This window comes from Haliaeetus albicilla, chromosome 10 (genome assembly GCF_947461875.1).
Source record: "Haliaeetus albicilla chromosome 10, bHalAlb1.1, whole genome shotgun sequence".
Classification (NCBI taxonomy): Eukaryota; Metazoa; Chordata; class Aves; order Accipitriformes; family Accipitridae; genus Haliaeetus; species Haliaeetus albicilla.
Genome location: NC_091492.1, coordinates 12,011,936 through 12,034,973, shown reverse-complemented (window position 1 = coordinate 12,034,973; position 23,038 = coordinate 12,011,936). Strand labels below are relative to the sequence as shown.

Sequence of the window (23,038 nt, the reverse complement as noted above, 5' to 3'; positions counted from 1 at the left end):
AGGAGGCGAGGCAGCTCCGGCAGCCGCTTCCTCCAGCCCCCGCTGCCGCCCACGGGCCCGCAGCGCAGCTTCACGGCGAACTCTGTCAGGCGAGGACGCACCGGCTCGGCTGGGCCGCGGCGGCCCCGGGCCGGGGCGCGGGGAGGGAGCAGCTCCGCCCGCCCCCCCCCCCCCGCCGCGCCGCGGGGCCGCTTCCCCCGGCAGGGGGGGCCGGCGGGCCGCGGCGGCGCTGGGCGCGGCCTCCCGCCATGGGGCCGCGGGCTCCCCGCGGCCCGCCCGGCGGAGGGGCAGCCCCTGCGGGGCGCCGCGCTGCCGCCCGCCCTGCCCGGCGCGGCTTGCCGGGGCGCGCCATGTTCCGCGGGGGCCGGGCCGGGCCGAGGCGGGAGCGGGGCGCCCCGTGGCTGACAGGAAGCCGGGCGGCCCGGCGCCCCCGGCGCTGCGCGGGCGGGTGCTCGGCCCTCGCCTTCCCTTCCGCCCCGGCCGCCGCGCTCCCGCCCTGCGCCGCCCGCCGGCTGGCGGCGGCCCCTCAGGTGCGCGCGGCGGGGCGCGGAGCGGGGCGGCGCTCCCCGCGCCCTCCGGCCCGGCCGCCGCAGCTGCACGGCGGGCCTGTCACGTGGGGCGGCGGCGGCGGCGGAGCGGCGGCGCTGCGGTCTGTCCTCTTCCACCTGCCCCGGAGCGGGGAGCGCGGGCCGGCCATGGGGCTGCCGCTGCTGTGGCGGCGGCGGCGGCGGCGGCAGCAGCAGCAGCAGCAGCAGGCGGCCGCGCCACTCCCGGCCCCCCGGCCTGCCGGGGCACCGCGGGCCGGCCGCGCCGCCGGCTCCCGCGGCTCGGCGTAGAGGCGAGGCGGGCGCGGAGCTGCCGTGGTTCCCCCCCGCGCTGAAGGGCAGGCGGCGGCGACCCGCCATGGAGAAGGCAGCGGCCGCGGAGCTCCGGCAGGGCGCGCTGGTGCCGCTCACCGCCATCTGCCTGGGTGAGTGCCGGCCCGCCCGCTCCCCGGCGCGGCGGGGCATGTCCGGGGGCGGTGGGCACCTGCGGCGGGGCTGCCGGGGCCCCTCGGCCGCTACGGGAAGTTGGCGGGGGTGGGGGAGCGGGACGGGACGACGACGACGACGACGGCGACGACGCGCCGAGCCGGGTCGGCGGATCCCTCTCCCGCTTTCTGACGGGGCGGGGGGCGGCGCGGCCGCGGGTCCCTCAGGGCGCCCGCCCGGCTCGCCGTGCCCGGCCGCTCCCCGGCGGGGGGTGTGTGTGTGGGGGGAGGCCGAGCGGAGTTCTGCCCGGTCCCTGCGGAAACCAGCCTTTTGCCCTTGGCTGTGGAACCGCTACGGGAGCCCCGCAGAGCGCTTAGGGGAGGGGGGGGGGAAAGTTTGGGCATCGCCGGTGCCTTCCTCGGACTGTTAACTGTTGTGAGGCGCGGTGCGGGCAGCGGCTCCCGCGGCGGTTACGAAACGGCCCGCCGTGCCGCCTCGCCTGCCCGGCTCTCGGTCGCGTTGCTCGCCTGCACGTCGCTTCTCTCCGAGGGGCAGGGTGGAAAAAGATATTTTTTTTTTTTGTCTTTTTCCCCTCCCCTGTTTCTCTGCCATATTCTGCTCTCCTCCCTCCCTTCTGCTTGAAGCAATTGCTCTCCGCTCTGCTTCGCAGCAGGTGTTAAGTTATGGCAACGTGATGATGCGTATTACTGGTTTCCAGTCTGTCAGCCCTTTCTGTCAGGGAAGATGGTTTTTTTGTTGGGGAGAAGCCTTGGCGCTTGTGACTGGAACGAGCGAGCGAAAGGCCCCGCGTGTTTAACAGGGGCGCGTAGAAATCGGGAGTTATTAAAGCTGACTGCTGCGTTCCTGCGTGCTGCCCAAAGATTCTGGCGGAGCAGCGTCCTCGGAAGCGGCGTGTGCTGCTTCGTGGTGCTGGGGCTGCTCTGAACTCTCCTGACGGTTGTTTGGTAAACTGTTACAGCTTCTCGAACTAGAGTGGGGTAAACCCACAGCTCTTTGCTAATGAAGTGGATTAGAGTTCTTTTTTAATAATCCCAAATGACAGTTACTATTTGTTACATAAATGATCAGAAGTGGGTATCTATGGCCAGACTGCTCATTCTATTTTTGTAAAAGTGTTTTTTTAACATCAGGGCTTGCCTAGAAAAATGTAGGAAGTTGAAGTTTAAAAGCTGCTCTGGTTACTTCAAATGTATCTATTTTAATTAACGGAAGTGCAATGTAAAAAGCTATCCAAACTACAAAATAGTTTGAACATCCGTTCTAGCTAGTACAACTTTTTTTTGCAGAGACTTAAAGGGATGTTGGAGATGTGCACAGCATGAGGATAACGTCTGCCACGTTGTTTATTTAAAGTTAGAGAAAGATCCAAGTTTTCGCCATACCTCTGATTTTTTTTTTTTTTGTGGCCCAGTCAGACCTTTGTTAAAGCTTTTGTTATTTGACAGAAATAGCATGGTTATTATTAAAATGACTAGTAAGATAACAAAAGATTATGTAAACTCCAGAGTTTAAGTGAGAACGCTTCTTGTATTTAGCTGTGGGTAATGCCAGGTTAAAAGTTTAGTAGATTTCTGCTTTCTATGACTTCTAGAATTTCACTGTCTGGCTCTTCTTTTCAGCTGGAATGTATTATTCCTATTCCTTGCACAACTGACAGTAGTGGAAGTTGAGAAACATGAGAGGTGGGAAGCTTGTAAGGTATTCTGCTTCAGTGAACCCATAAGAATATAACGCTGCTGCTTTAACTATTTTTGTGTTTTACTTCCTGTTTGTCTGTCCTTTCCTTTTGTCCTTATTTTTGGTTCTTGCTTCTTGCCATTCTTTTCTTTTACTTTTTGTTTTCCTGTAGGCTGTATGTGGTGTTTGGTGTCTGTATCAATGCACTGCCACTGACCATTGCTGTATGTGACCTCGTCTGTAAACTGCTGCTCCAAAGACTGGAACTGGGTTTGTTGCAACTGTTCTTTCACGAGGCCATTTTGTTTCTCATTCCTGAGAAATTCTGGAGGACATAGAAAGTTATCAAATAGGAAGTAGTCAAAACAGCGAAGCTGATGTCTCTTCTTCTGGCTGTGGGAAAAGCCTGGTAGCTGTCATTTGGTTCGGAGGTGCCAAGATGTAAATTTCTCTTTTGATCCAAATAACTGCTTTCCCAGCTGAAAACCTCACCCTGAGAATTATTTAGCAATCCAAATGAATGGCACAGTAAGTTTCCTACATGAAGTTCAAGCCAACTGAACCACTTCTGTTTTTTTCTGGCTTTCCCATAACTCTGCCCAACAGTTAAGAAAAAGACCATCTAGAAAACTTTCTGGTATACCCCCAGTCTCTCGCCTATTTTTATTTTGATAAGATTTTGTCTTGGTAAGAGACAAGAAAACTGGCAGGGAATGGCTGTTCTTTCTTTTGGGCCTCTGACACTTTTGAGAGCTGAGTGCTTCAGAAAATGCTGGTTTACAGCGTTCTTGTGGTTTGATTTGATGGTCTTGAGACTGAGAGCGAGGAAAACAGATACTGGAAACTGTAAGCTTATTCAGTCACTGGGCAAAGTACCTGATGTGAAACTTAAACTTTATTTTAAAATAAAACTGTTCTTCACTGCTGACTTCTCAGTGTGAAAGAGTTTGAAAATGAGAGCAAAGAGCTTGCAACAGCAGCCAATAGATGTTTTGCATTTGCAGAGGTAAAAGAGCATTTTTGGGGGTTGTCTGTCTTGGGTATCTGCCAGGTCTGGCGTGCAAAGCTGCCTATAACTGTCCTTCTGGTAGCAAACTAGGGCTGTCTGCTTAACAGTCCTCAGAAGAAAGTAATGTGGCTCTGAGTCGGCTGATTCCACTCTGTCAGGCCCCTTGTCTTCATGCTACTTATTTCCATTTAAAGGGCATAGGCCCCCCCTCATCAGCCGTGTGAGGCAACCTCTGCTTGGGAGCTCATCTTCTGTTATGGCCATTGGGAAGGTTTGGGTAGGAAGTAGGAAGAAAGATTGTAGAATGGTAGTACAGACCCAGGCGTTTCCATACAATGCATCTTCAAACACTCCTTTCAGATGTGGTGATAACAGTTATGCAGAGTATATTCATGTACTTTCTTTGGAGCAAAACAAAGAATTTTAATTTTCATTAAATTAAATTTGTGACTTAATCACTGGTTAATTTCTTCTCAGTCTTTATGACTATATTACTATGGTTACAGGAATAGCGGCACTTTAATACCGCGTGAGAAAATGTTGTGTCACTGTTATTGCTGTGATCCAAGGTTTGTCACAAACAGACGTGCTGCTCTGTCACAGAGCAAGAGTTAATGGGGCCAAGCTGTTTCCTGGTACAGGATGGTAGTGTTGCTCCTGTGTATGCTTACTGACCTATCGGAGCAAGCTGGTGCTGTGAAACAAAGGAAATAATTACATGGCACATTGTTATTATCATATAACAAATGTTACTGTACGTTAATTATGTAATAAAATCAGTGCCGTTAAGGTCCTTTGAACATCGTGTTAATGCTTATTGACACAAATCTACAACTCAGACCTGTTCCTTCTCAAGCCACTGCGTTCTCCTTCCCTTGTGCATTACAGAAAGCTCAATCCTGCAACCACTTAGAAGGAGCTAGAAGTCGCTGCCCTTGCCCTTGTGGTGGTACCCAGATGTGCTCTGCGATGAGTGACACCAGGAGCAGTCGTTCTCTCTGGTTTGCAGGGCCTGGCCTCAGCCTGAGGTCCGTAGCAGTCTGTGCGCCTGCTGAAATCACTCTCTGCATTTAGCTCTTGGAGCTCTGGCTTCAGGAGGGAAAAATTCCAAATTGCGGACATCTAGATGTAAGTCAGGGAAGGACTGCTGTAGGCACCTGGGCTGCTGCAATTTCGTGATAGTTCAGATCCACCACTGACTGAAAACCATGACTGGGGTCAAACTGGCAAGCTAAGGGGTCGTTTTTAGCTTTTCTATTTCCACCCCTTTAGTGCTAGGTATTTTTTTCCTCCGGTGCTAGTTTAAGATATACCAGAAGGTTGTCAGGGCAAGGGTCATTGGTTTGTGGTGTTTGGATAGTGGTTAAGACAATGGGGCCCTGCACTCATACATGCTACTCTGAGGCATAAATGGTGTTAATTGTCAGCAGCTTCCGAAGTGACTGTTGGGAACAGGGACAGTTTCTCTTCCTCTCATCTCCTATTGTTCATTTTTTAATGATTTTTTTTTTTTTTTAATAAATGCTTGCCAACAGATCAGCTATAAAAAGATTTAGGACTTAATACATGCAAAATAAAGCCAAAGTGAGTGCTTGGGCTGGGATGTTGTAAATTAAGTTTTGGTAACTTTTTAAACCTTTCTGATTCTTTTAAACATTTGTCATTTTATTAATAGGCTGTCTTTGTAGATTATAGAATACTGCTAAAATGAGAGCAGTTAGTGAAATACGCTGTAATTGTTAGAGAACTGCCTTATAGAATGTATGGGGAAACTAATACGGAACGGCATGTTAATGCTGACCTCTGGAGCAACAATGACACAGGAGAATTTTTTTTGGCAATAACTGCTCTTACCAGATCACTCTAATGGTATATACTGTGAGAGGAGACTTCTGAGAAAGTGAAGAGTATTTGGAGACTAATTTGTAAGGCAGATATGTGTTGCAAGCACCGCCTCATCCTGTTTTCCTTTTACCAGTAGACCTTTTTGAAAACTTCATTGCCTTTGATTAGTCATGGTAATCATGTTAGCTTTAGCAGTTTATTTTCAAGGTGACATTTACCTGAGAGGAACAAACATTGCTTTGTTCAGAGGAGACATATTTAAAGATAATAATTTCATTAGTTATTTTCCAGTATTTAAGCAGGTAAAGTGACTAGCTGTGATGATTAATGTGTCAGTGTAATTGTTCTTCTGACTTCCCCAATTAAAAAAAATCCTACAGAAGACAACTTAGACTAGATTGGCAGTTGTTTCTTTTGGTAGCGTATTTGACAGATACTAAACTGACAGTGTGTATTGACTTTTTTATAGCTACAGTGAAGGATAGTAGCTGATTACATGACTTGCCTGTGTAGATAAGCAAAGTTCTTGTTGGAAGACTGTAATGTATTTATATTAACACCCCAGCAAACACCTAGAAATGGTTAACTATTGACTGCCACCCTGTGCCACTGGAACCTGTATCAACATTATTTTTCTGTCTTTACACAGTGAATCTCTTCCTGACTGGGAAAATAGAAAGTGCTGTTACCTCATTAGGTAAGATATACTTTTCTTATTTGTATTTACTGTTCTTTTGCGTTGTTACAGTTTCCTCCCTACGTGATGAGATCTTTTAACAAAAGAGTATGACCTTTGTTTGAGAGAGAGTAACAGTGACGTTTTAGGAAGTTCAGGACTTCTAAGTCTTCCTGGGGTTACAGACTCCATCAGTGTCCCTGTGCTAGGAAAAAATCATAAGCTTGAGGCTAAGGACATAGTACGTGCTGATATGTTCAGGGGAAAACTCGATGTTTAGGAAATGTGCCTGGGAATATCAAGCTAGGGACAGTGGCCCATTCCCGGAGGGAGCTAAAACAAGAACGTTAAAAATGTCTCGTGAATGTCAAAAGTGGAAATGCAACCAGCATTGCAGCACTTAGTACTGCTATAGAGAAGGAAATTACACTGTGACTTACAGACATCACCGGAACATTGCAGTCAGGGTCCCCTTAGTGATAAGGGCCCTCTTGTGCCTGTAAATCCACAATCGCGTTGGTAGGCATACGTTATGCCCCAAGAGGTTGCAACTGAAATTAAAACAGAGAAACCAAATAAGGGAAACAGGAGGAGAGGAAATGGGAAAACACAAAAATAATTCTAAGGCAGTAGATTGATTCATGTGGGAGCTTGAGTGTTCAAGTCAACATTGGGCTTTGAGAGAAGTTTTAAATCAGGAAAAGGTAGTAATTTTACAATTAGGTAACTTCCTTAAATTTAGCTTAGGGGAAGTGTTGATGAACCATATAGGACGTGTTGTTTGCAACACAGTATTTCCATTCTTTCATTGGAAAAAAATCCAGAATGTCATCTATGTCCTAGTCTGTTCTGCCTGGATGGTTCTTTGGCTTTTGATGGAGTTTGCCATCCGTTGGCTGTATGGTATGTGAGTTTACAAAGTGTAACTTGAGTAATTATACAGTGGCTGGCCTAGATTGGTGATACTACCTTGGCCTGAAATATATAGTGCTTCATATAGTTGGGTCTTCTGCTTTCTAATGCTGTTCTTTTGCTAGAAACAGAGAGTTGTAACATTTGGCTTTTATTCTTTCAAGTATGCTGAAAACCTCAGAGTACTGTAGCCTTCATGTTTTCTTGTCTTGATACAGTTTTGAGCTACTTTGTCTCATGACAGCATAACTGGAGCAGGGGAGAAAAATGATCGTAAAAGGTCATTGCAATAGTGTGATCCATGTGTAGCTTCTCTTACCAGTGTGTTGGAGGGTAACAGGTTAGGATAGTGCAGTCGTAAGGCAGATGACCCTGCCAGGAATCGTCTCACAGGAGATGTTTCTTAGGAGTCCTGATGAAAGTTGGGAGGAATGCTTGCTGTCCTAAACACCTCCTGACAAAGCAGCTTATTACAGCATTGATCTCTACGATAAGGTACAGTGTAGTTCCTTTTCAGAAAGCTGGTAATAGCAGAAATAATGAGTTCCGGAGAACGCAGGTCGAGCCACCATCTCAGCTGTATTCATGCAATGACTTTAAGCTGGAAAAGCTGCTGCTGCTGACAGGGAGCAGTCCTCCCTGAGTCGCCTTTCCCCAGGCTCACAGTGAGCCAGTTCAGCCTGTTGATCCAGCGGGGTGTGAGCTCGGCTTTTGTCAGATCAGCGAGTTGAGCCCTTGGGCTGTGCCTTTGCTTCTTCTGATATCGGGGCAGAAGCGGCCTGCTGGAGACTGGATAAAATGAAGGGGAGCCTTAAGTTCTGTTCTCTCTACCGGCATAAAGGATCTGCATTAAGCAACATGTGCAAGCCCTCCTTGAGGGAGCGTTTGGAGAACTCGGGGAGAGTTTCCTGCTGACCATCAGATAGCTACTGAGGAAGCGTATACTGCCAAGCGTTGGGTTTTGAGAGAAGGTTCTTTGGGGCAGGTGCAAACCATCCCGTATCCCAGAGCAGATGGTTGGGATGTGTCCCTTGGGACTGGGGCAGACCCTGGAGCATCGCAGAAGAGTGTGAAACTGCAGGATTTATTTTCTGCTGGGATTGTCTGAAAATTTATTCCTGCACAGTTTAGTGCCCCCAGCACCGTCCTCTGGTGGAGCTCGACGTCTGTTCTGTTATAGTCGCTTTTGCAAAAATGGGAGTAATATTATTTATGTAAAGTTTTGGAAACATTCTTGAAAGTATTTGTGGCATATTTAACTGGCAGGGGGAATCTACTGCTGTTTACAGTAGATGAAATCAATTTGATTATCATGGAAAGAGCCTCATTAAGATTTATGCCTGCTTGAGAGAAACTCCCTGAACTTAAACCTTTTCTGGTATTTGTTTAAAGTTGTTTTGTTTTTTTTTTAATCTATGAAAGATTAATTATTGTCTATCTTCAGAATTTTTTTTTAAAAAGTACCATCTCAGTCAGATTTTTGGTGGGTTGGTTTGCTAATCCAGGGATTGGTATTCTCTTAACGTTTCTTCAGTAATTATAAATGTGGAAAACGTCAGCTGTTTGGGGCTTTTAGAAAATTGGGTTTTCACTTCTGGGTTTGTGCACAAAGGCTGCAGAAATAGAGTTATAGAACAGTTGCTGAAAAAATATTGTCACTGCTCTTGTGTGTTGTTGCTGATCATAAGGCCTTCAGAATCCAGGACTGTACCTTTCTATTTAGAGACTTCCCTTTCCTTTAGATGTTTTGGCAATTTGAAAAGGCTTTTGTTTATTTTCCTTAAGGAATCACACTGTCATGCTGAAGCCCAACTAAATAACACAATACTTATGCATGTATGTGATTCTGCATACTTCATGGCCAGGAGCTGAGGAGGGAAGTGGGGCCCCTTTATTGACACAAAAACCCCAACAGTACAAAATTGTGCCCTTGTGTAGTTTTTCCATTTTGTTGCCAGCACTGAAGGCTTTGTTTAGCACAGATTTTTCTTGAAAAATTTATGTAGGTGAAAGAACAGCTGCCCCACAGCAGTTGGTGCACAAGGAGTAAAGAGGCAGAGGACTGGTTAGGAAGGAGATCTATTGATACGTTGCAAATACCATAGTAATGAGCATTGGTGGGAACTGAAAGGCATTGGAAGCATAAGGCAGTTAAGTGAGATTTGGGTAAACACAATAGTAGTTTTGGGGGGGTGGATGGGTGTGTGTCCCCAGTTTGCTCCAACAGGTTTAGGGGACTGTGGACATATCCTGAAAATAATGTAATTATGTTTTGGCAATATGAATTCAGACTAGTGGTCCATTCAAACCAAGAGCCTTTGTAAGAGCAAAACAGTTGTCCTTTTGATTTTGAGTAGGGCAAGTCTGAAATGCTTGCTGTGTCTCAGGGGTAAAGCCATGGGAGAATATTGAGCAACAATGACCATTGCCAGATGAACTGCCCAAAATGGCATATAATGTCAGTGTAGCCCTTACCTTGCTCATGTCCTTAGATTTTTCACAACTACAATTCTTCTGATAAAATGGAAAATCTTTTTCTTTTGTCTGTTCTTCTTTCCATGTCCCATGTTTGTAGCAGATGTTCAGTGTTAATAAAAAGAATTTCTAACTGAGAGCCTGAATTGTCATGTTACATCAGATCCGCTGCTTACAAATTATGAAACTTTACATTACTGGAAAAGAAAAAATGCTAGCAATGTTACTTCAAAAAAGCTGGCATAATTCAAATAACTATTGCTCAGGATCTTTGTAAATACTTCCTAAAACTGTGAAACAAATATTTGGGAGAATAAAAGCTCTGCTTAACTGCACTGGTGAATGCGTGAGTGGAAGTGCTCATGCAAAGTCACCAGCGTGCCAGTGGGACTTCCTCAGAGTGGAAACTAAAATAAGCTTTCTGTAATTATGATTCTGTTCTAATGCATATACTATGAATAAGGGATATTAATCCAGAACAGTATTTGGTACAAGGGGAACAGAAATATTTGCAGAGCTGTTGGTGGAAGCCTCTGGATAGTGCTGTCCGGTGCATTTGCTCTTCCTGCTTTGTGCATTCTGTTTCCTTCCTGTTGAGAAGTTTTAGTAATCTTGCAGTTGCGAAATGCAGTCTTTCCAGCTTCTTTTATGTGGTTGCTAGCTGTAGGTCCTCTTACGCTGTTATGATACGTTGATGTAGTGACAACTGTGTGGAGGAGCACATTTAAAGACCTAAACAAACTGAGAACTAGAGTTGAAAAGTCCTGTGGGTCTTAAGTTTGCTTTTATAATTCTGTAGTTGCATCTGCATCTCAGTATTTTGCCAGCGTCTAGCACAGAGCCTCTCTGGTTTTAGAAATGTGATAACAAAAATGTTCTTGTTTTTCGTAAGTTCTTTACTGCAAAATATTTGTTTGGAAAATAGATGTTTTCATGTATTTATGTATTCTGTGTGCTTTTGTGGCCTTTGAAACTAGTAGGAATTACATGCATATGTTTCAGTTGAATGCCCTGCTTGGAGAGTAAAAATAATGACTTTTTATATGTTTTGCCTCAGGTAAGTTACTCGCCTTGTGCTTTTTATATTCCTGTGGCTCTCACTTCAAAAGCGCTTACTGTGAACGAACGGAATAGTGCCAGGCACAGATTTACTAGTGGGGGGATACTGCAGCCTGGCCCCAGCCCCAGCCAGGAGCTCTGCGGGCAGCCCTGCCACCTGACTTGATTGCAGCCAGGCAGCTTTGCCGGCACTTCTTCACCCCATCCCTCCAGTGCAGCTAAATCTGATCCCAACTGTGAATTGAAAATGATGCGTTTATGTGGCTGAATTTCAAGCAATACTATAAATCTGTGATTTATGACGCAGTATATTTGGACGTGTATGCATATGAGGAAACGTGAGGTATAGGTGACTTTTTTTTTCCTTGCCACCTTTTTAAGCTATGAGAAAGTAAGCTTCTGTCAAAAATTGGAATATTCAGCTGCAGTCTACAAGTCATGCTCTAGATAGTAATTTGTTTTAAAAATAGTTTTAAAAATATTTTTGGAGAATGTTCAGAATAGCTACTGCATGACACAGAATTTCCCCTCTTGTAGTCTGCTGAGAGTACATTTTCCCATCAGAACAGCTTTCCCACTTGTCCTTGGAATATTTCACTTTCATTTTTGAATTGCTTAATTACAAATTATAAGTATGTGATGTAGCCTTAATTGGCCCGCTGTTTTCCATAGGAAGATCTGAAAGTGCTTTGAAAATACTGAGCTTTATTTAGTCCTATTTGCTCCTTTCCCTGTCTGGAAAATTTGTCTTATCAATGGGAGTTCAGAAGGAATTTAGAGTACTTAGTAATGTTCGGTGAAAATATTTGACATTGGAGTCCAGTTCAGTGTCTTTTTTGTTGGGGATTTTTTTTTAACCGTTACAGACTCTTCAGGTCTGACATATGGTTAGGAGAATAAACAACATGTCCAGGAAACGTGTTACAATAAAATGAGCTTCCAGGTACTTTACACTGAATATAGATGTTCTTCAGTCACTGGGTGACATACCTAGACTTTGGGAAACTGGTAAGAAGGCCTTCTGTATTATATACTCTTGGCAGATCCATGCAGTAATATTGATTGTAGCCTTTGGTGGATTCATACAAGGTTATTGATTGATGCTGCATTGAAATGCAGGTTATGCTTACCTACAGTTAGAGCGGGTGTCTTAATTAAAAACCGAGGCAGGGAATAAAGCAGTAGGAGGATAGAACTGTTGACTCTCATTTGTCTGCAATCCCCAGAAATTGATGAAAGCTCTTGTAGCTAATGTGAATGGTTGATTAGGCAAAGCATTAACAATAATATTTTTTTCCCCCTTATTAACAGGTGCTTGCAGTGGAGAGCTGGAACAGCACACAGAGAGACGAGGAGTCATCTATAGTCCTTCTTGGCCGTTGAACTATCCTCCAGCTGTAAACTGCAGCTGGTACATTCAAGGAGATCGTGGAGACATGATAACCATTAGGTATGGTTTGATAGTCCATGGAGATAAAGGATTGCTTTGCTGAAATGAAACAAAATGTGAGTTCTTATCTGATATACTAGTATGAGGCTGTTTGTCAGAGCTACTGAATGGTTGAAGGAAGCTGAAGTTGATTACACTGGAGCGTGATTGCAGGTTGGGCACCTCTCATTTTAGAAATGTTCCACTGTGTCTTGTTTCTGCAGGCTACCTCTGACATCCATTATTTATTATAAGTGCAACTCACTTGTCTTTCAATACATTTATCTTCACAATACCTGTGTGAGATTTCATCTACCTCTGATAGACGAGGAGGTGGGAAACAGTGATACGTTTACTCACATTAAATAGTCCCCCTTCTCTTCATTGCTTATAAATAGGAATAGGTGAAGGCTATAAAACCTGGAACGGCCTCAGTGGGATATGTAAAATTCTTAGAGCAAAAATAACTTTTTCTGTAATGTCTTGAAATGGTGCTATTTTTAATTGACAATTGAAAGTAATCATTGCTTATTGTTACTTGTTAACCAGAAGACACATGCTTTTCTGACAGAATTAAATAATAGTTAGTATTTGTGGCACCATTTCCGCTCATTCTGTAAAAATACTATTCAGAAAAGACTAGAACATATTACAAATGGTTTGTTAAGAATGTTTAGGCTATAATATCAGCATACTGCAATGCTTAATTTCTCTGCGCTAATTGTAGTATCCTTCTCAAACCAACAATTTCTTATTTAAAAAAAGAAAGAAAAAGCAAACGTAGGAAAGGGGTTTTTGTTTGGTTTTTAGTACTGTTGTATTTGACACCATCTGCTCATTCTTTGCTCAGCTGCTTAAAAGGACTGCAAACCTCTTCAACTGCAGATGCTCAGCAATTAAAAACAAATCTGCCACAGATGGAATAATAGGAGGGCTCCACCATCCGTAGTTCAAAATAGGAACTACTCATCAAAAGTAAGGAAGTAGATACCTGCCAGCATTTGAGATCCATAAATAGAAACATGCTTTTAAACCCCATTAAATTGTATTGGACTTGGGGAATTTGTTTCAAAGCAGAGATTGTTGGAAACTCTGAGAAAGCATACAAATGAGACACAGGACTTGGCTCTGGAGACTAGTGTTGCAATTTATGCTATGAAAACCTCTCAGAGCTCCCAGTTAGAATTAGGATTCTCTTCTGCAAGTATGAGTGGAACAGAGGCTAAAGAAATAAAGGAAAATAAGATAAGGAAAGTGGTAATAATGTGTGTATACAGTTTAGATGTGTGCATAGCAATATGATTTGAAAGATTTCTTCTCAATGGGTTTTTTATCACTGCCATATCCTGCCCTCCTATGCACATGCAAACAATGGGAGCTATGTGTTTACATCCTAAAGAGTAGTGTTGTGGTGCTACATTTCTGACTATAAATGTACTTGGAATGACTCACTCCAGTGAATGAAATGCAGAATGTTACAGCATTGGAGGATTTCTTTGGAAGATTGTAGCCCTTGTAATGCCAAGGACGTAAAAGAAGCAGCTGACTTGCCTAGGCTAGCATGATGTAAGCAAACTGGGAAAGAGGGTTCAAATACAAACCTTTTTTCCTCTTCAGTATGCTTCTTGTCCTAATAGTGTGCTGATAAGGGCATAAAAGAGTAGCTTTTTTAAATTTTCCTAGGAAAATCAAACACAGTTTTGGTGATAACATCTGGATTTTGAAAGGTTTAAAAAAAACCCCACCTCCTTTGTGTTATCTTACACTGACTGCATTTCCTTTGATCTTGAATTCTCATTGACAGTAAGACAGCAATGTTATATAAGTATCATATTTGAGATACAGCAGGAGTCATTAAGGGATAAAATTGCAATTGGAAGTAGTTTTGATTTCTAAACCATTTGCAGTCAGTGGTCATTTTTTATAAACCTATTATTCAGCAGCTTTCAATAGAACAGTCCCCAGATCTACATGTGGATGTAAGTTGCTGGCTCCTGTGGGCATCTCTTTTAGAAGCTTTGTCTTAATATCTACCTTTCGTGTGTGTATTGATTTTCTTCATATCCTCACATTTCCATGCTTATTGTTTTGCTTTATAGTTTACTTTTTAGAAATCCTTGGGGGAGACTTCACAAGAACAGGAAATATATGTTCTTTGTGCTTACACCTCTCTGTTAATGTTTCAATACTTTCTTCCAAGTTTATGTGTCTGATGGAATGGTGCTGTTGAGACCTCGGAAAAAGTGTGTAGCTACTGCTTTCCAAGACTATGTTGTGTCACTTTAGATTCAGGTAATCAGTCTGTTAGTTACTGTTTGGAAACTACTTGGTTTTTCCTCCCATTTTCTCTGGTTTTATGCCTGTTTTCACGAAGGGCCACATAAAAATCCTGTAAGATCAGATAAAGATGTCATATTTAGTGAAGGATGGTACAAAGGCAGTTACAAGTTTTATGTGTGTATGTTTCCTCATATCTGAGAAAAGATCAAAATCATTTTTGTTTAGCAGTTGCTGTTACCTGATGGTTGTAATTAACCTGATGTGGGCAGAGTATAAATGAATTGCGTTTTATTAGAGGAATTTATGGGATGGAGAGTAAAATGTTCTCTGTGTTTAGAATTCAAGATAAGAGCATTGAAAAGTGATCTACTTAGTGATCCACTCAAGCTGTCTCATTAATTGGGGGGGGAGGGGGAGAATCACATTCTTTGGCTTTCACTTCAGTGATTCACGTCATTGGCTTTGAAAAAAGAAATTTTCAGATACCATTTGAGTTTCAATTTCTCAGCAAAACTGAGGCCCATTCATGTAAAGGCTTGCTGGTCTGTAATTTTATGAAGAATTAAAGGGACTGCTTCATTGTCTATTTACCAAACTCACCATGTTTCAGAACTTGACATTAATTGGAAAAAAACCCATAATAGCCATTTATTTCATTCAGTTGCACATGCTCAGCTTTTGAAAACACAGCCCCTGTGTCTCTTGCCTTAGGTTACACAGTTAGCTGGTGCTTGGGAGCTGGGAGTAGAATAGAGCTTTCCTGACTTCAAGGTCCTTGTGCTTCAGTGGTTAAGCAGAAGTTTTTAATGAGCCAATTAAGTCATCAGTTGTTCACAGTCTGCGCTTGCTGTGAGAGGTTGGCAAATAGAAGTAACTTTTCTTGCTTAATTGGCTGGTCTGTTTTATTTTGGGACTGTGCTTTACTGATCTACCCATAATATTTATTCTCCAATTTTTTAATGGATTTAGAGGGCCAAATTGGACATTTTTAAAAATTTATTTACTAATTACTTTCCGATTTTACATCTGCTGAGCCTCCAACAGTTTACCCTTTTTTGTTCATTTTCCTCATCATCCCAGGTTTGTCCTTTTCCAGTTATTAAGAATGCTCCCCCCCCCCCCCCCCCTTAATCTGTAGTTCCTCGTGCTTAAATTACTGAGAGGGTTGTAGGGAATTCCCTACATTATTTATAGAAGTACTTTTTTTTTCTAGCTGCTACTGCTCCTTTCAGTGCAGATGGCAAAAAGCTTAGCTCTGCTAAGCATTAGTTTTTCAGGTAGCAGATTTTTTTTTCATATTTTCAGAGTGTAAATGAGTATTTATGATAAGCTGGTTTAATGAAGTTCTTGCCAGCAACATAAAAATACTTGACAGTTAATAGGAAAATACCATTGTAGGCTACTCTTGTGTCACTTCAGTAATTTTACAGGCAAGATCTGATACATGGCCCATCCTGTAATTTTCTGTAAGCTCCGGGAGTCCTGCTCAGTGTTGGAGGTAGCCTTATTTCAGTATCATACCACTGAAAGAAAAATCAGGTGATTTCTGCAGAATTCTGCAGAAACGGATTTAGTGCTGCATTTGTCAGTTTCATTGAGTTGTTCTGATCCTCAGAGTTTGAATGCTTCCAGTGTTTAATAAACTATCCTTGTACTTTTGCATATAATGAGGGGATTTTTTTAAAAGGAATTAGCTGTGGAAGAGGCATTCCAAAAGCAAAGTAACTGGAGTTAGTGCTTTTGAATAGCATCTTTCAGAAGAAACCAAACCTACAAAATTTGGTCCATCTCCTCGTCTATTCCTGTATTGTGTAGAAGATCACAGGTAACAGTAAGAACAGCCTAAGGGACAGGCATTTTAAAGGATGTTCTGTTTGTCAGTGATGGGTTCTGTACTTTGCTAATATTGCAGTTCTAAGTGCTCAAAATACCAGCGTTTGACTCCTACAATATTGTGCCTGAGTGCTCCTCTTCTCCCTGCCCTCTGAACTAGGGCTGTGTGCTCTGGAAAAAAAGCCTGGGGGGAAAGCCAGGTTCTCCTTCCCTTCGTCGAATGCTGAGATGCCGGAGCAGAGGAGTGTTGCCTGTAAGTGAAGCTTGTGGGTGAAAGGGGATGTTTGCATCCACCCCAAGGAGCAGCTGCAGTGTGGTGGGGAAGGCTGTAGGTGAGGGGTGCAAGGAGTGGAGTTTAGTGCCAGTGTGCACTGCAGCTTGCATGGTAGGATGGACCTCTGGGTCCACATCTCACTCCTTCAGACCTGTGCTTTGCTGGAGAAGCTTAGTGACTGAACTGACCCTTCTTTTGCTTTTCCTCCCAAGCTCTGTGTTTCCCTGCCCAAGATGTTTAAAAATACTCAGTACTGACTGGTGCTGCATGAGATATGGGTGACATTATCCATTAGTACTCTCAGTTTCAGTACCACTTGATTCTGTTTCTTGTTTTAATCACAGAAAATAACCTGGGTTTTGGATACAAAGGGCCTGAGCCCTCCCTCAAGAACCGTAACTACAGACTTCATTCAATACTCTTCCAAAGACTAAAATGTTTGTACAGTCCTACAAGCAGTAGGAGCACAAGACTTTGTCCCTTATTTCCACTGCATTCCCTTGGTCATTCAACCATTGGGCTAATCCTTTTGACAGAAAAATTTGCATTCCAGTTTGAGAAAGTTGAATGGAATAAGTAAATGTCCCCGCACTCTATTTTGTGGGTAGCAGGATTAAATTATTCTTCAGAAGACTGTAACAACAGCAGCGCTAGATCTAATTACAGATGATGAAAGAAGTGGAGTAGCAGAGGTTGAATGCACCATTCAGGACTCTAGGTAAAATAAATCAGTCAGCTATTTAATGTCATATTAGCATGGCAGAAACTTCTTACACAAAGCCTTGTTGTTCCAAATGCATTATGAAGTGAAAACCAATTTTATATATTTATACGTGCACAGATATGTATGCACGTTGTTTCATATTTCTTTACAAAGGAGTGGTTTTTGTGGTGAGGTTGGTTGCTGGCTCATTCAAATATGTCATATTTTTGGTCTTGAGTAAAAATCACCATCAATTTAAAGGGGGGAAAATTTGCTTCCGTTGGAGACAATATAATTTAAAACAATGCTGGAGTGGAGTGACAATGCCTTAACCTAAGCAAAATTTGTTCAAAATATGTCTGTTGATTAGTTTGCATGAGGTAGGACATAATTGCTTTGACTTTGCTTTTGCCCTTAGAAGAAGAAATTTTATAACTGCTATGGTATCTATTATATATAAAACTTTATATCAGAACTAGAACACCTGTATTTCAGAGCAATTGTGTTTATTCAGTGATGTTTGAAACTCCTAGGCACGTGTGATTAAGACATACTGTTTTTGAAAGAGAGTTCATCCTTATGAGTATTCTGTATTGCCCTTTTTTGAATACCAAGGCATTTGTTTCAGCAGCTCATGCATCTCTGAGAGACATGGTGTTTTCAGGGAGGCTGTTAAAGATGATACTTCCTTGCAAGCCTGTTCTGCTTCATCACCCTTGTACTCAGTTGGTTTTGTGGCTAAAGCTTGGATTTCTTAGTGGAGAAGTGTGGGATTCTGCTCTGAATTGATTTCAGATCCACAACTGACACTCAGGAAAATCAGTTATCCTCTGTATGCCTGTGCTTCTGCTTTGGAAGGTGGGACTAAAGTTTCTTCCTCTTCCACACCCTTTATAATAAACCAAAAAAAGCCCTTTATTAGCAATACTATATTCACAAGGTGCAAGTAGAAGATATTGTTAATTATAAACAAATGCAGGCTCTCCAGAGGTATTGCTGTCACCTGCAGAGGAGTTTGTAAACAAGGCGTGTGTGTAGTGGACTTTCCTGTACTCGTCCTTTGTGTGAATCTTAAAAGCATGAAACCCTTTTTTTTTCCTCCCTCCTAAAAAGAAATGCCTTTTAATCTGAGGTGCAGACAGCTTATTATATGGGCAAATTCTTCTCTGTGTGTGTGTGCAGTGTGTGTTGTGTAACAACACTGATGGTTGAATTTACCTGATAGACAAAAGAAGCTCTTTTCAGCGGAGTGGGGAAAATGAGTGGCTCTGGGACTCGGGTGGGGTGCTGGGAACTGGGTAGGATAGGAGAACAAATTATTTAGCTCTTTAAGGTTGGTCCTGGTACATCTGAAATAACTATAGAAGTAAGAGATCAAAAGATTTAGTAAATGATCTTGTTTGTATTGCAAGCAGAAGTTTTTCTGGTCATCCCCCCGCCCTTTCCAGTTCTGAGTTTCCGTTTCTTGATTCAGTGACTGTTCCCTGTTCTTAAAAATTTTTGTTGTTGGGCAGATAGATACCCAAAAAGTCTTTATGACAAGAAAACCTTACAAACCATCTTCCAAGCAGATGACAGAAACCCTTGTTGATGTCTGGTGCCAAAATGTGTTACAGACAGCAAAACCAATGTGGTAGCTCAGTAGTGCTGTCTCACATCTCTTGCAACAGACTTGACGTGGGTGCCCGCAGTTTTCACTGATGCCTTGTATAATTTCTTTTCACACAGTAGTGCCTGTTTGTGCACTTTCTTGGTCATTAAAAGTTTTTTTGCAGAACACCTGGGACAGATAGTCTTTAGTTTACTCTCGCATGGCTGAGTTGTCTAAAGCTTCTTTGCAAAATGTGCTTGTTTCGGAAACTTGATGAGATCTCTTATAGCAAAGAATTAGGTGCTGTGGGAATATTTCTTCCCAGTTAGGAAGACGCATAGAGCATGGTGGAAGAAAGAGAGAAGAGAGGAAGGACATATTTCTGGGTGGATTGTCCTTGCCTGCACATACGTTGTTGGACATCTCTGAATTTCCATTTTAACTTAACACTTTCAGTGCTCTCTTTGCATTCTCTTGCTGATAATTTTTTTTCTGGAGAGTTATTAAGCTGATATGTTTGGTAGAACCTACAGGTGTGTGTAGGGTGGGTCTCCTGCTTAAATGAAGTGGCTAGTTTATGTTGTTGCTGCTCTTTCCCTTTCACCTTCAAATGGCAAGATCTGGCAGGCATTGACAGCCTTTTGTGAGTACGTAGTGATATGAGAAAATTATCTTTCCGTTTATCTTTTTCAAAGAATTAATCTTTTATGTTTATGAAAAGTCCTTTGTGGAAGGAGGTCTGTATTTCACAGCAGCTTTTCAGCCTGAAAATTCTGTCTAGGTATTTGCATGGAGTACGCACAAACAAGTTAATTTTGTGTAGCTGAGTTATATGAAAGAAGACCAAAATTAGTTTCTAAGTGTCCTGAACAATGTGCCCTTTCCTAATGAGAGTGCTTCGCTGTGCAATGCTATTGTCACTGCACATTACTAAATGCAAATGTAATCTGTTTCATCAGACTGAACAGATAACCCTGTATGGTTCCTGAGCTACAGGTTAGGGAGTGTTATCTAGTTGTGTTCAGTGTTATGCAGACAATTGGGGCACGTCTTTGCACTAGGTAAGCTACTATTGAATAATGACTGGGCTTGGGTCAGCGGAAGGGCTGGAGGTTTTGCTGTAAAAGGTTACAGACTTGTTTGCATTCCCAGAAAGGAATATTTTAGTCTTTGAATTAAAAAAGAATAGTGTTAGACTTTAGGTCCCATTTCCACCCCTTGCAGTCCTCTTCTCTTCTTGCTCTCTCCCTGCCTATCCATATCTTGAAGAGTTGATTTTTGTCTCTTGTATTTATCCCTTTAGGGTTCTTTTAACTGCTCCCTATTGTTCTTTTTCCAAGACAGTAGCCTTCTCTTTCATCCCATAGTTTAATAGCTTTTAAGGTTGGAAAAGACTGCTGAAATTAATCTACCTTCTGTATAATGTATTCTGCAATTTTGTTTTTACTCATATCTGTATTTTAGGAAGCAGTTTTCTTTAAGGACTCTGAGTAAAAGAGGAATCATCCTTTCAGCTTTTGGAGCTACTTGGCATGCTGTTTATGCCTGTGGGATGGGTGCTTTTCCAAATTGGGGGAATTTGAGTGCTCTGTTTATATGTACTCAAGGTACCATAGGTGTTTCATTATTGTGAATGTGATCTCTTTATGTCAGCGCTGCTTGGTGCAGAATGTCAACTATTGCAGTCTGTTTTTTCTCTGTTTGGCTTTGTTCCAGATAAATGCCCTCTTTGTAACTTGTGTTTTCTTTTGTTACTAACAGTTTTAAGAACTTCGATTTGGAAGACTCTCAGAAGTGTGCAGTAGACTGGTTGATGATTGGCCCCTCTTCCAAGAGGGAGGAGTACAAAGTGTGTGGATCATCCATACCTCCATCTTTCATCTCTGCAAGGGACCATGTTTGGATATTTTTTCACTCAGATGCATCAAGCTCAGGACAAGCTCAGGGATTTCGCCTTTCTTATATTAGAGGTAAAACCTTACAATTTTCTTGACTTCACTTACACTCTCTCTGGCAAGACTTGAAGACGATAGTATTTTTTGTCGACAGGAGTCTTGGGCCAGCCTTGATGACTAGGGTGCTAGCTTGGTAACACTGATATTATTTCCGCTTGGCTTTTTAACAGTATTCCTGAAGTGTACTGGCCTGACTGATTGACTTGTGACATGCAGGGTAGTAGACATTAAAAAGTGACATCAGATGGTTCCAAAAGTTTTGATACTGACTTTTTTCTCCTTGCCCTCTTTCACAGGAAAGATAGGTCAGGCCGTATGCCAGTCAGATGAATTCCACTGTGCAAATGGAAAGTGTATTCCCAGTACTTGGAAGTGTAATTCCATGGATGAGTGTGGTGATAACTCGGATGAGAGAAACTGCACTGTCCCTCCAACAGAGCCTCCGTCCAGCATCTGTCCCTCAGGAATGTTCCAGTGCAGTGCAGCCCACTCCACCAAGTGCTTGATGAACGAGCTGAGATGTAATTCAGTTAAGGACTGCAGTGATGGTTCGGATGAAGATAATTGTCCTGATCTTTCCTGTGGCAAAAGGCTGGGTAATTTTTATGGATCTTTTGCTTCCCCAGACTTATTCCGTGCTGATCACAGCAGATCAGACCTTCGCTGCACATGGTACGTGGACACACAAGATAATCGACATGTTCTGTTGCAGCTTGATTTGCAGTTAGGCTACAACGACTATGTAAAGGTGTATGATGGCATTGGAGAGAGAGGTGATAAATTAATGCAGACATTTTCGTACCACAACAATAGGCATTCGGTGAGCGTGGAGTCGTCAAAGGGCCAGCTCACTGTCTCATATCATGCTCGCTCCAAGAGCACTGGCCATGGGTTCAATGCGACCTATCAGGTGAAAGGCTATTGCCTTCCTTGGGAACACCCTTGTGGAAGCGATGAGGAGTGTTTCACAGATAAGCAGCATTGTGATGGCTGGTGGCACTGTCCAAATGGCAAGGATGAGGAGAACTGTCCTGCTTGCCAGAAGAATGAATACCCATGTGAAGGAAACAGTGGGCTTTGTTACTCAATACTTGATCGCTGCAATAACCAAAAGAACTGCCCAGATGGCTCGGATGAAAAAAACTGCTTTACTTGCCAGCCAGGAAACTTCCATTGTGGTACAAATCTGTGCATCTTTGAGACTTGGCGCTGCGACGGCCAAGAAGACTGCCAGGATGGAAGTGATGAACACAACTGCCTGGTGATTGTTCCCAGGAAGGTTATCACAGCTGCTCTGATTGGGAGTCTTGTGTGTGGCTTGCTGCTGGTGATAGCGCTAGGTTGTGCATTTAAATTATATTCTCTGAGGACCAGGGAATACAGGTAAGCATCTTGCTTTTATGATGCTTTAATAGCTGTGGTGTTTTTTTCCTTTTTGTTTAAAGAAAAAAAGTCGATTGTTAACCAGAGAATTGGCAAAACACTGTGAAATCAATCCAAGGAATTGATGACAATTAAATAGCAGTCACTGCATTAGGCTTAGAGAAGAGTATTTAAGATTTTCAGAAGTAGTGAGGGGAATGTCAGCTCTTCTGTGGTCTGTGAGAAATATACATTTATTGTGCAGCCTGGCAGAACCTGTATCTAACTTAAAACTGTTTTGAGCAGTTTCCTCTCCCACCGCCTCCTCCTGCAACAAGCCCCTTGCACTGCCAAAAACTAAATGCTGAACTGTTACAGTGAAGTCTTTGCCGAATCTGAACTGAGTAACTCTCCCCGTGCCCTCCCCAAATACTGTACTTCTCAGTTCTACTAAAAGCAATGTCTTGTAGTGGTGGGGCCTGTTCTGAGCAGTTTTTTACCTCCACTGGTGTGACCTCTGCCCCTTTACCCTGGTCCTATATGCCTTGCTATATGGATAGCGTGTGTGTGTGTGTGTGTTTCTGTGTCTGTGCAAGTGTGGTTCTGCCCTTTGGGAGAGAGTGGTAAGGGACTTTCTGAAGCCCATGTCTTGTCATATGCACCAGCTCCATGCTGTGTTGCTGACACCGTTCGTGTTTTCAGCACAGTGTGCTTTACATTCTCTCCAGATCAAATCTGCATGATTAAGGAGCTGGAGACCAGCCGCCGTGCTATGTTGGGAACCTTGGTGCCTCAGTTCTGGCAGGACAGCCAAAGCTCTCTGCAGCTGCAAGCTGCCCCTGTTGTGTGATTGTTTCTAGTTCTTAATGTTGTCTTTTCCAAAAATAACCTTTAGGCCCTTGCTGAACAAGTTACCACTGTTACTGGCATAAGCTGACCTATTGAAAAAACCCCAGTTGCCACAGA

At 43.2% G+C, this 23,038-nt stretch overlaps 1 protein-coding gene across 4 annotated transcripts in view; it reads left to right on the top strand.

The window, feature by feature from the left end:
• The first annotated feature begins 374 nt into the window (after window positions 1-374).
• The window catches only part of LRP3 (LDL receptor related protein 3), a 28,333-nt gene continuing 5,669 nt past the window's right edge, over window positions 375-23,038 (top strand). Inside the window, exons 1-5 of one of the 4 annotated variants that reach the window (XM_069793485.1) lie at window positions 375-970; window positions 6,173-6,220; window positions 11,957-12,095; window positions 20,517-20,725; window positions 21,007-22,093. In XM_069793485.1, coding sequence (XP_069649586.1) covers window positions 904-970; window positions 6,173-6,220; window positions 11,957-12,095; window positions 20,517-20,725; window positions 21,007-22,093 — 1,550 coding nt within the window. In that variant the 5' untranslated portion in view covers window positions 375-903. Of the gene's footprint in view, window positions 971-2,652; window positions 2,691-5,243; window positions 5,263-6,172; window positions 6,221-11,956; window positions 12,096-20,516; window positions 20,726-21,006; window positions 22,094-23,038 lie in introns of those variants that run through there. The other 3 variants (XM_009913900.2, XM_069793487.1, XM_069793486.1) reach the window with 3 other exon arrangements.